Genomic DNA, 14,757 nt, shown 5'->3' with positions numbered 1-14,757 from the left:
TAGTATCACTGATTATAATGGGTTCTAGTGTCTTTGTCCGGTCTAGACACAGCGTTATGAAATAGCAGAGCCCGGCAACATGTTCTCAGTGTTCTGCCTTTAAATCCTAGACCTCAAGCTTAACCTGACACAGTCCTGTGCCATCAACTATTGGATGCAGCAGTTCATCTGGCACAGTGGAATCCCGGTTGTAGAAGGCTGGAAATTGAAATCCATAGTGTGGATGTCAAAACCAAAATTACATATTACTTAACAATAAGTTAGTCATGTGCATCAACAAGTAAATTTATACATAATGATACATTTGTAAATCATTAGCTATTGATTATTTAAAGCAGACAAATGGAAGTTGAAGTGCAAATCTTTGACCAGTTGTGGCAATTAACACATTCATTTACACTATTAGTTAATAAAGTATGTTATTAAGGAATTAATAAACAATGCCACATTTAATTAATAGCAATTCATTTATTACTTAATCTATCATACATATAGACCCTTTATTAGTTGCTGATGCAGTAATCATTAATTAATTGTTTAGTTCCGTCCTTCGGATGAGATGTTAAACCGAGGTCCTGACTCTCTGTGGTCACAAAAAATCCCAGGATGTTCTTTGAAAAAGAGTAGGGGTGTAACCCCGGTGTCCTGGCCAAATTCGTCCAGTGTCCTCTGTCCATCATGGCCTCCTAATCATCCCCATATGCTGATTGGCTTCATCACTGTCTCCTCTACACCAGTAATCTGGTGTGTAGTGGACATTCTGGTGCAATATGGCTGCCGTCGCATCATCCAGGTGGAGCTGGACACTGGTGGTGGTTGAGGAGATTCCCCCTTCTATGTAAAGCGCTTTGAGTGCAGAGAAAAGCGCTGTATAACTATAATGAATTATTATTATTATTATTAGTTCTTCATGAGTCATACATTAACACATGACTATCTGTGCATTAGTTAAACATGAATTAATGCATATTAGTGCACCTGTATTGTAAAGTGTTGAGCATGGTAATTTAGCATGGTATCCCTAACTTTAGTTTGAATCTTTTCCACTATGCCGATATCCCTCCTCTTCCTGAGTTGGATACTCCGTGTTGGGAGTAATGTATTACCAAATAATTAATTAGTGTAATTTAATTACTTTCCTTTGGAAAAGTAAAGTAAGGGATTACTCTAAATTCTCTGATGTAATTGCATTAAATACTTATAGACTATATAACAATGAAACAATAGTGGGTTTAAATTAACATCAAAATTTAACTTCAAATGTTAAAATATGTTTTTAATGTAACCTTGTACCTTTAAATACTTGTCAGTTGTTACGACCGCTAGGGGTCAGGCGCAACAGGAAAAGGAAGAGAGTCACACTACCAGAGAGATGACGAGTAATATGAATTTTATTGACCATAAAGGGTTAGCGTCAGGGGCAGACAAGGCCAAAATAACAAACAAAACAATATTATTTTTAGAAACTAAATTACCTTTAACAAAAGAAAGAAAAATGAAAAGACAGTTTAACTTACCTAACTCCCTTACACATAAACAAAGTGAAAAATAAATACAAATAAATAGGCATCAAACTCCCTACATCCCTTAATATGGTAACAATTACAAGAATGCTTACACATTTAAAAAGTATCAGGTTGACAAGTTAGAATCGGAATCCAAAGACGTAGTCAATCAGGCAATAGTCAGATATAGGAGAAAATCAGAAGTAGGATTACATTCAACAAACACTTACTCAGTTTCACTAAACACTACTAATCTCTCTGGCACGACACTCTTACTCAATTAAATAATGGCGAAACAAACAAAGCTGAAGAGAAACACAATTAAATGGTACGACCGCAAAACACAAAGGCATAAAGCACAAAGTCAGGGAGGCTGAAAGGCAACCATGGTGTGTCAGAGGCGGTCCTTATATCCAGGGCAGGTGCAGAGCTGGTCCAATCACAGTCTTAAACAGAATAACAGAGGTAACGCCCATCTGAAACACAAGGTTGTCTACATACAGAGAGAGAAAGAGAGCAAGACACACCCACACACAAGGACAATTGATACAAACACACAAAATATCAATGCAATATTTTTAGAGGGAATAACTAGTTATCTAATTACTGTACACTTTTGAAGATGCAATTAGTAGCCCAATTACTTGCCCAACACTAGGGATAGGTGGTGGTTATTGTAAAAACTGTTGTCCAGCTAAATGTTGTTGAACCATGTTAAAATCAAGCTAAAATGTTTCTTGCCCTCTGTCTTAAGTTATCGTCTGATAATTGATAACAATAGTAGAGACCAGGAAAACCTGTTGTGTCTTATGGCTATAATTGCATAATGCAAACAACTTTTGACTATGTGCTTACAAGGTTTGGCCACTTTACCCCACTGACATGTATTCTTATTTTTTCATGTCATATTTTGCAGTTAATAGGATGGACAATCTCAAACCTGTCAAACAACATATTCTCTGTGAAAAGAAGGCTGAGATGCTCCAGTCTCGGGTGAATGAGCTGGAGGAGGAAAATGACTTCCTCAAGAGGCAGCTTGAAGAGAAGTCTGCACAAGAACAAGGTTTGTACAGGTAGAGCATGTGGCTCTCCAGAACCTCAATGGCTTTAGATTGAATAATGCTACAGAATAACTGTATATTTCATCTTTGACAATATTGTTGCTGGCCTTTCAGTATTATTTTGTACCTGCTTTAGGTTTTGGCATAAATGTTATATTTAGCGCATGCATATATTTAGGTGGACAATGTATAGGATCTCTATAGCAGATAACCCTCAAGGTGGAATTAAAAATAGAGACAAAGAGTTATGTGTGAAAACAGTTTAAACCGTTAGAACTAAATGCTGCTGACTTATGTGCACCTGTTAAATTGCAACTAAAAAAGATTTCCTACAGAAGCTACATACTTTTTCCATTATAGGTATCTACTAGGGATGTCAACGATTAATCGATGATCGATTAATTGTCGATAAGAGATGCAATCGATTAAGGCTATCGATGGTCGGTTAACCGATTCAATGTTGGGCTGCGTGCGACGATATATAAAAGCATCATCATTCATTCACAATGTACAAATTAAGCTTTTAATGTGATTTAAACTTTAAAGTACATTAAAATAGAAACAACATAAAAGTTCTTCAACATTAAATGCAATAGAAATGTAGTTACTAATCATTTCATCAGATAACTGTTTTATATCGTGCGCTTTGCAGGGCTGCAGGACACAGTGACGGGACAGGTAGTCTATTCATTCCTACAACTTGTTAATTCATTCCTACGAATTATTAATGTGGCAATTGTCCATGTTTCATTAATTTTGTTCCCTAAATAACCCATGATTTAAGTGAAATAAGGGAACAAATTAATAAATCGAACGAATTCTTAATTCATGAAATCTTTAATTTCCCTTCCCATGTTTACCACAGTAAGAGATGCGAAAACAGTTATTAAAAGCGAAAGATAATAAAATAAACCTGGGAAATTAGAGGGTTAGACTATGAAGATTTAGGAAAAGAAACGATGCCTAAATATACTGAATTTGTGGAAATTCGTGACCAACCGGCAAACCAGAACAAAGCCGCGTAAATGAAGACTATGGGGTCCAAAAGCATGGTCGCGATCTAACATTTTCCAGTTAACCTATTATTCCTCTAATAAACAAAGCTTTTATACCACACTTGTCATAATCAGATCTTATCATTTCTAAATAAATAATTGCTGGATTCAAAACAGCGATTAATAGGCGCTGTGACCGACACATTCCTGGAGCATTCACTGCTGTCACTAAACGGTGACGCCGAGCATCGTTCACAAGTTTCTGCATGGACCTGACTAGGGCACAGGTTCTAAGCCCTGGGACAAAATGGGATGCTTTAAGGAAAATTTATAGCCTACTAAGTAATAGGCCCAACATAAAAATAACAATTTGTTTTCGTGTTTTTTTTTTTTTTTTTTTAAATAGGCTATGCGAAATATATCCGACTTAAATAGGCTAATTAAGATTAACGGATTTAAAACAGAAGTGTGGGCGCTCCATAAGTTCACAAAAAAAAAAAAAAAGGATGACAACGCATTCTGTTTGTTTGCTTTATTTTACAAGAGCACAAATCTTCTGTTTTTATTGTGAGTGTGCACAAATGAAAGTAAACACTTTTGCGGAAAATATATATATTTTTTTAATGTCTCAGCTGTTTCGATCGCCCCGGAGCCTGCTGCACACGTATATTCTAGCGATTCAAACTTACATCGCAGTCTGTTCATTATCAAAATAAAATGTCAACTAAACATTAAAAGGTTACACTGGTCAGTTTAAATAGACCGTAGTATACCGGTCCACTCTGCTGTTATGCCAAGGACGTTTTTGCTCATATGAAGAGGATCATCTTTTCCGTCTATATACGAATGCGTGTTAAGTACAAGCCTAGTTTACATTATAAATAATAGTTTAACATTCAAATACATTGCGAATATGGAAACATTTCGATTTGTGCCGAATGAGACATGAGCAATAACCTCCAAATAAATCTAGCCAAAGCCGCGCTCGCTCATCCTCGTCTGCACGCATGCACTGTCACGATCTAATGCGCTGTATGCCGGATTTTTAAAAATCTGACATTTTCTAGGACAGAATCCAGCAGGATCAAATTAATGTGAGCAACTGTGTTTTGGTGCAGCAGCGCCGATGTAGTTCACTTAATGTGCAGCGCAGTCACACGCGCTCCACATTTCAGATAATTTTATACAATGTCAGTTGAAAACATTGCAATTGTGCTTTAAAATACAACAACGAGCACCACAAAACCATTTAAAGAGGCGCGTTCAGCGTTCTCCGTGCGGGATTGGAAACTGTCAACAAAGTAAAATGACCTCAAAAGTATGGCGCGCTCTCTTCATTTTATCAAATGATCATAATCGCATCTATTCATTTTATAATCCTGCTACTAGCATTTTATTCAGACTAAAACCTCTTTAATTCAAGTGAGAAAGCGTTTTGTGTGTGTGTGTGGCTTTTGCACATCCTGTCACCGCTGACTGCGTGCCTGCAATTGACGCATTTTGCAGTATTATGGTTAACGATTAATCGATTAATTGATCGTTAATTTAAACGACGATCGATCATGGAAATAATCGAAATTTGACATCCCTAGTATCTACAAAGTGTTTTATTTTGCTAGGGTTTTGAAAATGAAATAGTCTCTTATTTGGGTGACGACATTTAGGAGCTTTAGCTGTTAAGTCATTTGTAAGGACTGAACTGACTTTGCTGCCTTGCCATAGCATATTGGCTTTCGATTTACAGCAGAAGTGGCTCTGACAACAAATACTCAAATAGTTACAGTAAAGTTCTACAGAAAGCAGCTTGATTATACAGTGGGTATAGTTTTACATTATAAGTTTATATTACAGGTATGGATTTGGAGATAATGGACACTGGAGGTGGGGAGCCACAGGCCATGACTTTGGACTCCAGCACTGACACTACCACTGATTCCAGCACTGACTCCAGCTCTAGCTCTATCTCTGACTCTTCAGATGAAGAAAAGAAGAAAAAGAAGCGTAAAAAGAAGAATGGCAAGAAGAAAAGCAAAAAAAGAAAGAAGGACAACAAAATGGTGAAGAGGTCAAACGGAAAAGGAGAGCGAGGTATGGACACAATTTAGTTGGGTATGAAGTATTTAGGTGATTATTTTTTATTTTAGTGCTTTATACTTGATTTGTTGCATAGTGCACACTATCCCACAACCCAATCATCATTACTCTTGTTGTCTCTTTTTTTTTAATGACATGAAATCAACATGTCAAAAGCTTAACTGTTTTGTTACAGCCAGTGTCCCAGAATTCTCAATGAATATCAGTGATGATCTGGGGCCGGTTCCATAAACATAGCCATTACGTTAAAACAGTGTCTTAATTTCTAGTATGACCCACTAGTAGTTAGTCATGGGCGGTCAGTCTTACTTTCCTAATCGAATTAGGCCAATCTACGTTTTTTAAGTAACTGATTTTAAAAAGCTATGAACAGCCTAAAAGAAACAAATTTGATGTCTAACTTGTAAGACTAGTCTTAGAGGTTTATGCAACCGGCCCCTGTATCTAACTTGTATTTTTACTAGGGCCGGGACTCGATTAAAAAAATAAATCTAATTAATTAGAGGCTATGTAATTAATTAATCGAAATGAATAGCATTTTAATTGCATATAAATATTTGACCTGAGAACAGTGAGAAGTAATTTTTTTTTCACATGGATCTTTAGTAACCGTTATACCATTGAATAATGACTGAATAAGCTTAAACAACAAAATATTGTTTATTTTTTTTTCAACCAATTTTTGCCATTAAGTGTAGCAATAGCATATTTAGAAATATAGTAGCCTACATTTCAGAAATTTAGTAAACGTGAGCCTATAAGTAGGTATACCTTCTGTAAACTGTTTTTTTTAAGTAAAACACAATACTTTCAAGTACATTCAGAACATTGGAAACCCTGACTATTCCATCCACGGGGCCAACCAAAGCGGTCTCGTCAGCTTCTGCGTTCATGTTCACTTCACTGTAATTTGTTGTTGTCTGAAGTCATGAACGTTAGTTGGTGCTCCAGTATAATCGGTCCGCCGAAACTCATCCAGTGAGAAACGTTCCGCGGTGCAAAAATAAGTGTTATTAAAATGCGTAAAAAAAATGTACGCGTTATTTTTTGTGTAATTAATTAATCTTAATTAACGCGTTAAAGTCCCGGCCCTATTTTTTACTATAACTTTCTTACAAAGATTAACGAATGAAGTAAATAAAGACACAACATGTGCTTACCTATTATGGTAATCAATAATTCAATATAAAGAATGTTCTCAACAGTATTTACCTCAGTGTTTTTATAGCAATACTCATCAAATAGTCTTTAGTGGCACACTGCCCTTACACTACTGACTATTAAATGTTCTAAATCAAAGAATAAGCCACACACCTTTATCCAAGTTGTAGCCTCCCTTTTAAGAGGAAACATGTGGGTAACACTGGCTCATCCTGCGAAGAAACCGCACAAGACACAACACAACAGTCCTTGGTGATTTATTCACATTATTGTTTTTTTTTACTTTTCTTTTTTTTCAGTTGCCTCAATCGCAGATGTGGTGAAAAGATATCAGCGTGTCCTCAAACTTGTGCAAAGAGGCTTCAGGATGACCGCAGCTTTCAAGAAAGCTTGTGTTTCTAGAAATGCTGTGAAAGACACCGCAGCAATTGCAGAGATTTACATGGTAGACAAAAGTGTCCTAGAACAGTTCAAGGGTAAATACACACTTTTGCAACTAGCACAACTCTGTCAGAAAAAAATTGTTGGTGAACTGGCAGAAAAGATAATTGAAATGAAAAACAACAAACAGCTCATCCCCTTTTCTGTCAAGAAACACTGAATGAGTTAAGTAGGTTGTTAACTAATGCAACTTTGTTAGTTTTTGTTTTTGTGGTTGTACTCTTTATAACTTGAGCACCAAGCTAGACCAACTAGGGCAGTGCAGCATTTTTTTTCAAGTATTGAGAGTGTTTTCTCGTTTTGCTCAATATATAACGTTTGTCACATAATCTGATGGTTCAGATTTGATCCTGATACCCTAGTAAATAATGGGTTGTATTATTTGGAGTGTTTTTGTATTTAATAAAGGTGCACTTTTTTCTCTGATGTGCTGCCTATGGTGTTTGTTCTACTTCAGTCAGGTATGCAAAACACGTTTTAAATTGTAATTATGTTGCATACAATTAATGGAAACCTGTATGCAATCTGTTGATAGGTTATAGACTTTCTACTGATATCAACTGTTTTTCACTTTAATTAGATAGTCCTAAAATATATCTACTAACGCTTAGTGGAGAATGTCTATTATTAGTCTACTGATCATAAACAATATATTTGTTGACAAACAACAGATAAGCAACTAATCTTCAGTTGACTATCAACAGATTATCAACAAATGGTAAATACAGAAATGTGATGCATTTGACACCCCTTGGGTAGGATATACAGTATCATATACTGACATGACAGTTGACTTTCAACTGACAGATTGATTTTGAGTTGTTGATAGACAGCTTAGAAGATGGTGACTCAATCTACAGAAAGTTAGTTGACAATTGGCTAATAACCTATTGCAAAAATAACATTGAAAGTCAACAGGCACTTTTTGTAAAATCTGTAGATTAACACTTGAAATGTACCTTATAGTCTATAGGCAGTTAGTTGAACGTATGTTACTTGTCTGTTGAAACAATGTTGTTGAATGTCAACTGATGCACTGTTGACAAGCTACTGAATGGCTACTAATAAGTAGTAGAGTCTCAACGAACGGACTATCAAAATAAAGTGTTACCATTTATTTATCTATATATTTATGTATTCATTTTTAATTTCTGCAGGATTGGTCCTTCATATTAACCAGGTTAACACTGTGTTTAGCGTTAACATGATTAGAGCCATTTGGATGACAGAGTAATATATGACTGAACATTTGTTACAGTTAATTTCATATGGACTTACTGCAAATTAAAAACCCCGCTTTCACACACTTCCTGATAAAGCAGTGTAACTTATTTTCATAAATCTAAAAGAAAAGAGAAATAGGAACACAAACTCTATACCTAATGTTTGGAAAATATAATGCCATTTTCCCAAGGCCTGTACCATAAATGTAATTGAACAATCTCAGGGTTACAGGGCTGTTTTTGAATTGACTAAACCAAACCAATATAAACCCGTTTTACTGTTTCCCAACAAATGTTTTTTTTTTTTTGTTTTTTTTTTTGCAGGGCAATCCTGGATCTGATGGTCCTCCTGGCAGAGATGGTTCTGCAGGAATAAAGGTAGGCATCAAAGAGGATGTGTACTGTATATCCATCTACTTTCTTATAAAGCATCCATAGACGTGGCTTCACTAAACTGTTCTGTTTGCTGACTCACTGCATCCCCGTCTGTTTTGTGTTCAGGGTGACAGAGGTCCAGCTGGCGCTCCTGGTGCTTCAGGTGGCACTGGTGCTCCTGGTCCAGTCGGACCCACAGGCAAACAGGGAGACAGAGGAGAGGCGTAAGTAAAGATTACTAGAGATCTGAGATTTTTAAAATGTTCACAGTTTGAAATTAATTAAAGCTATTTAAATAAATAAATTCAGCATCAATACTCTTGTCATTTTTCCCAACAGTGTGGAATGTGTATGAGTGATGTTAATGCACTACAAAAGCTATAAAAACATCAATGAAAATTGCTGCAAAATTCAAAGCTATCTTAATTTAATTTCCCTTCAAATGTGATATTGCATCTGGAAAGTAGTATAGTTGGAAGGGATTAGGTCTCAAAGCTGTCATTAATGCAGAGTAAAAGATTGGAAAGCACAGGCCTTTCCAAAAATACACTACTGGAAATAAATAAAAAGATTTATGATTTACAAAATATGATTTTAAGCCAAAATCTATTTTACATAGAATGCACTTGATACACTCATTACTCTTAACTGTAGGGACCCAAAGGGCCTGCTGGAGCTTCGGGGCCTGCAGGACTTTAGGGAATGCCTTTAAGTACTTCTGCCACACATGAGTAATAACAGTCTGGTCCTTTTCTTAATTTGTTATCTTGATACTGCTTTCAATGCCAATGTGTCAATTTATGCACAAAAATTATGTAGACTTTATGGATTTAATGTGGAGTTGCAATGCTCATGTCCATTAATCACAGGGACCACAAGGCCCGCGCGGAGATAAGGGAGAGGCTGGTGATTCAGGTGAGAGAGGACAGAAAGGACACAGAGGATTCACTGGTCTTCAGGGTCTACCCGGCCTCCAGTAAGTTGCCATTTCTTTGTGACATATTCAGCTAAAGCATTGCATATGCAGATACTGAGGTAAGATGTAATGTGATAACACTCCACACATAGGGCCAACCTAGTGACCAAGGTGCTTCTGGACCTGCGGGACCCGGTGGAGCAAGAGTATGTAACCAGGAACATTAATACTACATCTGTATTTACACTGGTGTCAAACCCTGCAGAGTTCAGCTCCAACCTTAATCAAACACAATGGGCCTCATTTATCAATTTGATCTTCAAGTCTGTGTATGCTAAAACCCACAGCAACATCCATATTTTGAAAGATCTTTGACATGGAAAAGCACCATGTCAGGGCTTAAGGAGATGTACACACTTTTCCTTGTGGCTATGTAGGATGGTTATACAACATTTTAAAAATGAGCACAAAAATAACTTGAAAGCTACAGGCACGCATGTCGGAGCAGGTTGGAACTAAACTCTGGAGGCCGTACAGGAGCTGGATTGGACACCTTTGTATTATGCAAATGGGTGACGCTGTGCTGAGACTTACATTTCTGACTCTTTCCAGGGACCCCCAGGTCCTGTTGGTCCAGCTGGAAAAGATGGAGTCAATGGTTTGCCTGGACCTATTGGACCCCCTGGACCTAGTGGCCATTCTGGAGAGACTGGGCCATCCGCGAGTAGAAAAGCAAAGACTAGATCTATACAGCATTATGCCCAACACTTCACATTTTGTATGTCCCCTTAGTTAAACACACCTGAATCAACTCATCAGCCAGTTAGTAGAGACTCTAAGACCTGAAATGGGTGTGTTGGGGGTACGCTAGGACCAGGGTTGGGAAAGGCTGGTCTTAAAATGTCTGATTAAAAAAAAGTTTGCTGATATGTAAGGCAGTGTTTACCAGTAAATCGGTTCATACACTGCTTATCCTTAGGGCCCCCAAGGAAATCCTGGTCCCCAAGGTCCTCCTGGTCCACCAGGGCCTGGCATAGACATGTCTGCTTTCGCTGGTGTGGCCCATTCTGAAAAGACTCCTGATGCCTTGGGGTACATGAGGGCTTTCTGGAATACACCCCAGGAGAGGACCAGGCCAAAATAACAAACAAAACAAGGGCTTTCTAAAGTTTAAACCCAGATAAATTACCTAACAAAAGAAAAGAAAAATAAAGGCAGTCATCTTACCTCTCTCCCTGACTAACAAGACATAAACAGGAGAAAAGATTATGGATGGATAATCCAAATAAATTGTCGCCCGTCTCCCTACACGGTTTAAACTCACACAGTCGAAATGGTTGTACCCAGACAACAGGGTTCACCAAGTTCTCTTTTCAACAACAGTTCACACAAAACTGTCTGAGATAGCTGGAGAGGGATTCCTGTCAATCACAGTTTCTTTGCTGCTTTATAAATGCTGCCAGCAGAAAAGCCACGCTCCTGCTAATTAAGATCATCTGCGGATGATTTGGAGTGCTGCATGAAAGAGAGAGAGAGATAAAAGAAAAAGTGAACACATTCACCAGCACAATACAACAGCAAGTCTACGTCACAGGAAGTAACAATATATATAATTATAAAAATTAAACACAAAGTATAATGGCATTCATTATAAAGAACATCTAGAAATGCTTATAAATTATATGTTGTGCATTCTAACTTTGGCAGTTAACGGATAGGAAGCAAACATCATAATGTTTAAAGAACTAGCTCAGTCAGTGAGAGTACTTTAGTGGCTGTTCGAACACATTTTGTATGTTTTTTCAAATTCCTCTGGAAGTGGTCAAATGTGGACAAGCTCAAAACATGTTAAAACCCGTTCACACCTGTTTTCAGCGTTGTCCACTTGTGATCAGACCAACAAAACTCATCATTATGCCAGGTGTAAACAGGGCCAAAGAGAGTGAGTAGACAACAATGTCTATGTGTTTTAGTGTTATACTATAGCATAGTGTGATTCACAGGAAATATTGTTAAACTGCTTTCTAGAAACATGCTGCTCACATTTAATTCTATAAATAAAATAGACAAGCAGTTTAGAAGAATGCATAACATACTGTTTTTTTTTTTTTTGTCTCGACAGAAACACACAGGACAATGGAGCAAGACGGTCATTGAGTACAAATCCCAGAAGACTTCACGCCTACCAATTGTGGACATTGCGCCTATGGATACTAGAGAAGCAAATCAGGAGTTTGGAGTGGACGTGGGTGCTGTCTGTTTCTTGTAAAGAAAGTGGAACAGATGAAACTGGGATACAGAAAAATGAGAGCAATAACACACATTTGATTGCGAAAAACAAAGAAAGTGAAAAACTAAAGAATTAGACATTTTTAAGTGGGTTCTTTATGGCTAGAAAAAAAAAATACTTCTGAAAGTATTTTTTTAGGATATGCACTAATAGGCACTCATCTGTGACTGACCTGCTAATCCTTGACCGGCAGACAATCTCCCATCTACAGCATCTGGTCACACACCCTCTGAACTCTGGGAACATCTCACAAAACCAACAGAATGGTACATAAGGGAGTATGTCTGAGAAAAAGACATAGTAGAAGTAGAAATGTGTCTTGATTTTATTTATTTATTGTTAAAGTGCTGTTTCCCCCCGTGCATTTGAATCAAGAGATGTACATCATTGAGTCCCACACTAAGTGTTTTATAATTTTTTTTTTTATATCTAGTTATCGGACTCGTGTGATTTACAACAGCCTGAACTCTGACAATCACATGCAAGTGTTCGTCTTTCTTATCAACACAGTCTATGTAAATTACTGTGCATTAAAACATAATCAATGGTGCTAATCTTACAAAACACCCAGCATTTTCACCCCAACAACCAAATATATAATAAATATATAATTGTTTATTTATTTTATTTTTTCATATGTTCATGCATTAAAGTTTTCAGCACTTTTATGTCACACTATTAATTACATTTTTAAAAGAGACCTTCCACATGTGGTCTTTAGCCAAGTTTTGAGTTTTCTTTTTTAAGCTACCTCAAGCTGTAAAAGAAAAACATCACAGAAAAAGTAAAGTAATTTGTCAGTATGAAGCCAGACTGTGCTCTGGTCCTGCTCCATGCTACTCTTTATAAAAAACAACTTTATTGAACGGCCCTAAGCACATTTGGTAAGATTACCTTCAATCGGTCTCACAGCCTTTCCTTTGAAAACCTATGTATGTGAAATACATATGCAATGTATACAAATGCATCTTTCATTTTTAGATGCATTCTTAATCATAGGGTAAGAGCTCAACAATCAGAATCAGAAAGAGCTTTATTGCCAAGTATGCTCGTGCATACAAGGAATTTATTTAAGTGAGATAAGCTTCCAGTTCACAGAGACAACAACACACAGACAAAAAACAACAACAACAAAAAAACTAATAATTAGGCAAATAAGTGTATAAACAATTGTGGTATAAATGATAATGGAATAGGATTGAGTATGATGCAAGGATGTACTAGGATGGAGGGGTAACAAATAAATATAAGGATATTGCAAATTTTTATTGCATAAGCATAAGTGGGGAACATTTATCTGTTCATGAGGTAGATTGTCATGCTGTCTAGTCTCTGTTTCCCTGGGTGTCCACTAGTGAGCTCACTTCCCCTTAGGCACTTCAACGTAGGCACTAGAATTCCTCTAGTCGTGTCCTGTCATCACAGTAATTGCACTCCTGTTAATTGCACCAGGTGCAGTCACTTTATTTTCATTAGCCTCCCTATAAATACCAGTTTTTTCCTGTAGTTTGTATGGAGTCATTACCCTTCGTGTATCCAGCATTCTCGTCCACCGAGATTATTCCTGGTCTGCTCGTCCTCCGAGTCCTCTCGTTTTCCGAGTTCCCTTTCCTGTCCCTTTGTAGCCATGTGTTCAGCTTGGGCTGAACACATGGCTACAAAGATCTTGTAATATAAAAGGAGTAAATTTCATCGACAACTTCAATCTTTTCTGGGGCCATAGACAATTGTTTAAACCAGATGGCCTCCACCCACACAAACTTGGTGCAAGAGTGTTTAAGGACAATATCTACTTCTTCCTTCGTCATCCTTCAGCAGAGTGTGTCAATCCATTCAGCATACACACACCTGGTCCGAGTCATCATGTGGTTGACATATCCCACAAGGACACTGATAACACCATGCAGCCAAAACAATCACTGCTGATAGACACTATCCCTGCTGAGCCCTGCCCACAGAGCTCCTCACAGACTGACTGTGATGTATCAAAACAGCTACAAGATTCACCACCCAAGTACGACTTTCTGGAAAACAGCCAGGGAAGCCAGGACAACACATCACAGCCACCGGAAACACCAGAGACACAGCCCATCTCACCAGACACATTATCCCTCTCTCCAGCATCTCCACTTCTGTGCTTCTCACAGAAAAAAGAGGAATTGGTGTATGTTGGGACTAAACTCTCCCACTCATTCGCTGCTAGCCCGCAGATATCAACAAAAAAACGGCGGGCCCCCCAACCACCAAAGCCTGTGGGCCCTGTTCCTATGAGAGCTCTCCGACCGCTGCCACAACGCCAGGGCCCAAACCCTCTATCTGCTGAAGGAGAACCAAAAACAACTGATAGCAGCTCGCAGTGATATGTGTCGGGTCCCGGCTATAATAGCAGCAACATTCACAAATGCTTACTGAACAAGCGGGAACCCAGTGTGCCTGTAGCTTTCTCTATTTCAGTTTTATCACGTGATAGAAAGTCTAAGGCCTTTTCAAGCCGAAGGGCAGACTCATCTAATTTGCGGCCTATTACGCATCAAACTAAGATTGATATAAAGACACATAGCACTGCCATCAAGTTAGCACTTTTAAACATTCGCTCACTAAAAACAAATAATTTCTAATCAATCACTTTATAACCACAAACAATCTGGATTTTATGTTTCTAAATGAAACATGGCAAGAAGACAGCTGCAGTGCAA

General features: G+C 37.7%; 1 protein-coding gene and 1 pseudogene across 1 annotated transcript; both read left to right on the top strand.

Annotated features, from left to right (window-relative positions):
• Nucleotides 1-2,474: 2,474 nt before the first annotated feature.
• On the top strand, nucleotides 2,475-7,683 carry LOC128022707 (pre-mRNA-splicing factor CWC22 homolog). Its single transcript, XM_052610504.1, has 3 exons — nucleotides 2,475-2,568; nucleotides 5,413-5,649; nucleotides 7,116-7,683. The coding sequence occupies exons 1-3, from the start codon at nucleotides 2,484-2,486 to the stop codon at nucleotides 7,415-7,417; spliced, it is 624 nt and encodes a 207-aa protein (XP_052466464.1). The 5' UTR covers nucleotides 2,475-2,483; the 3' UTR covers nucleotides 7,418-7,683.
• A 956-nt stretch (nucleotides 7,684-8,639) lies between these two features.
• On the top strand, nucleotides 8,640-11,084 carry LOC128022856 (collagen alpha-1(II) chain-like; annotated as a pseudogene).
• The last annotated feature ends 3,673 nt before the right edge of the window (nucleotides 11,085-14,757 follow it).

The sequence above is a fragment of the Carassius gibelio genome, chromosome A11 (genome assembly GCF_023724105.1).
Source record: "Carassius gibelio isolate Cgi1373 ecotype wild population from Czech Republic chromosome A11, carGib1.2-hapl.c, whole genome shotgun sequence".
In the NCBI taxonomy this organism is placed as follows: Eukaryota; Metazoa; Chordata; class Actinopteri; order Cypriniformes; family Cyprinidae; genus Carassius; species Carassius gibelio.
The sequence above is the reverse complement of the archived record's forward strand: the minus strand, read 5'-3'. Positions and strand labels throughout refer to the sequence as shown.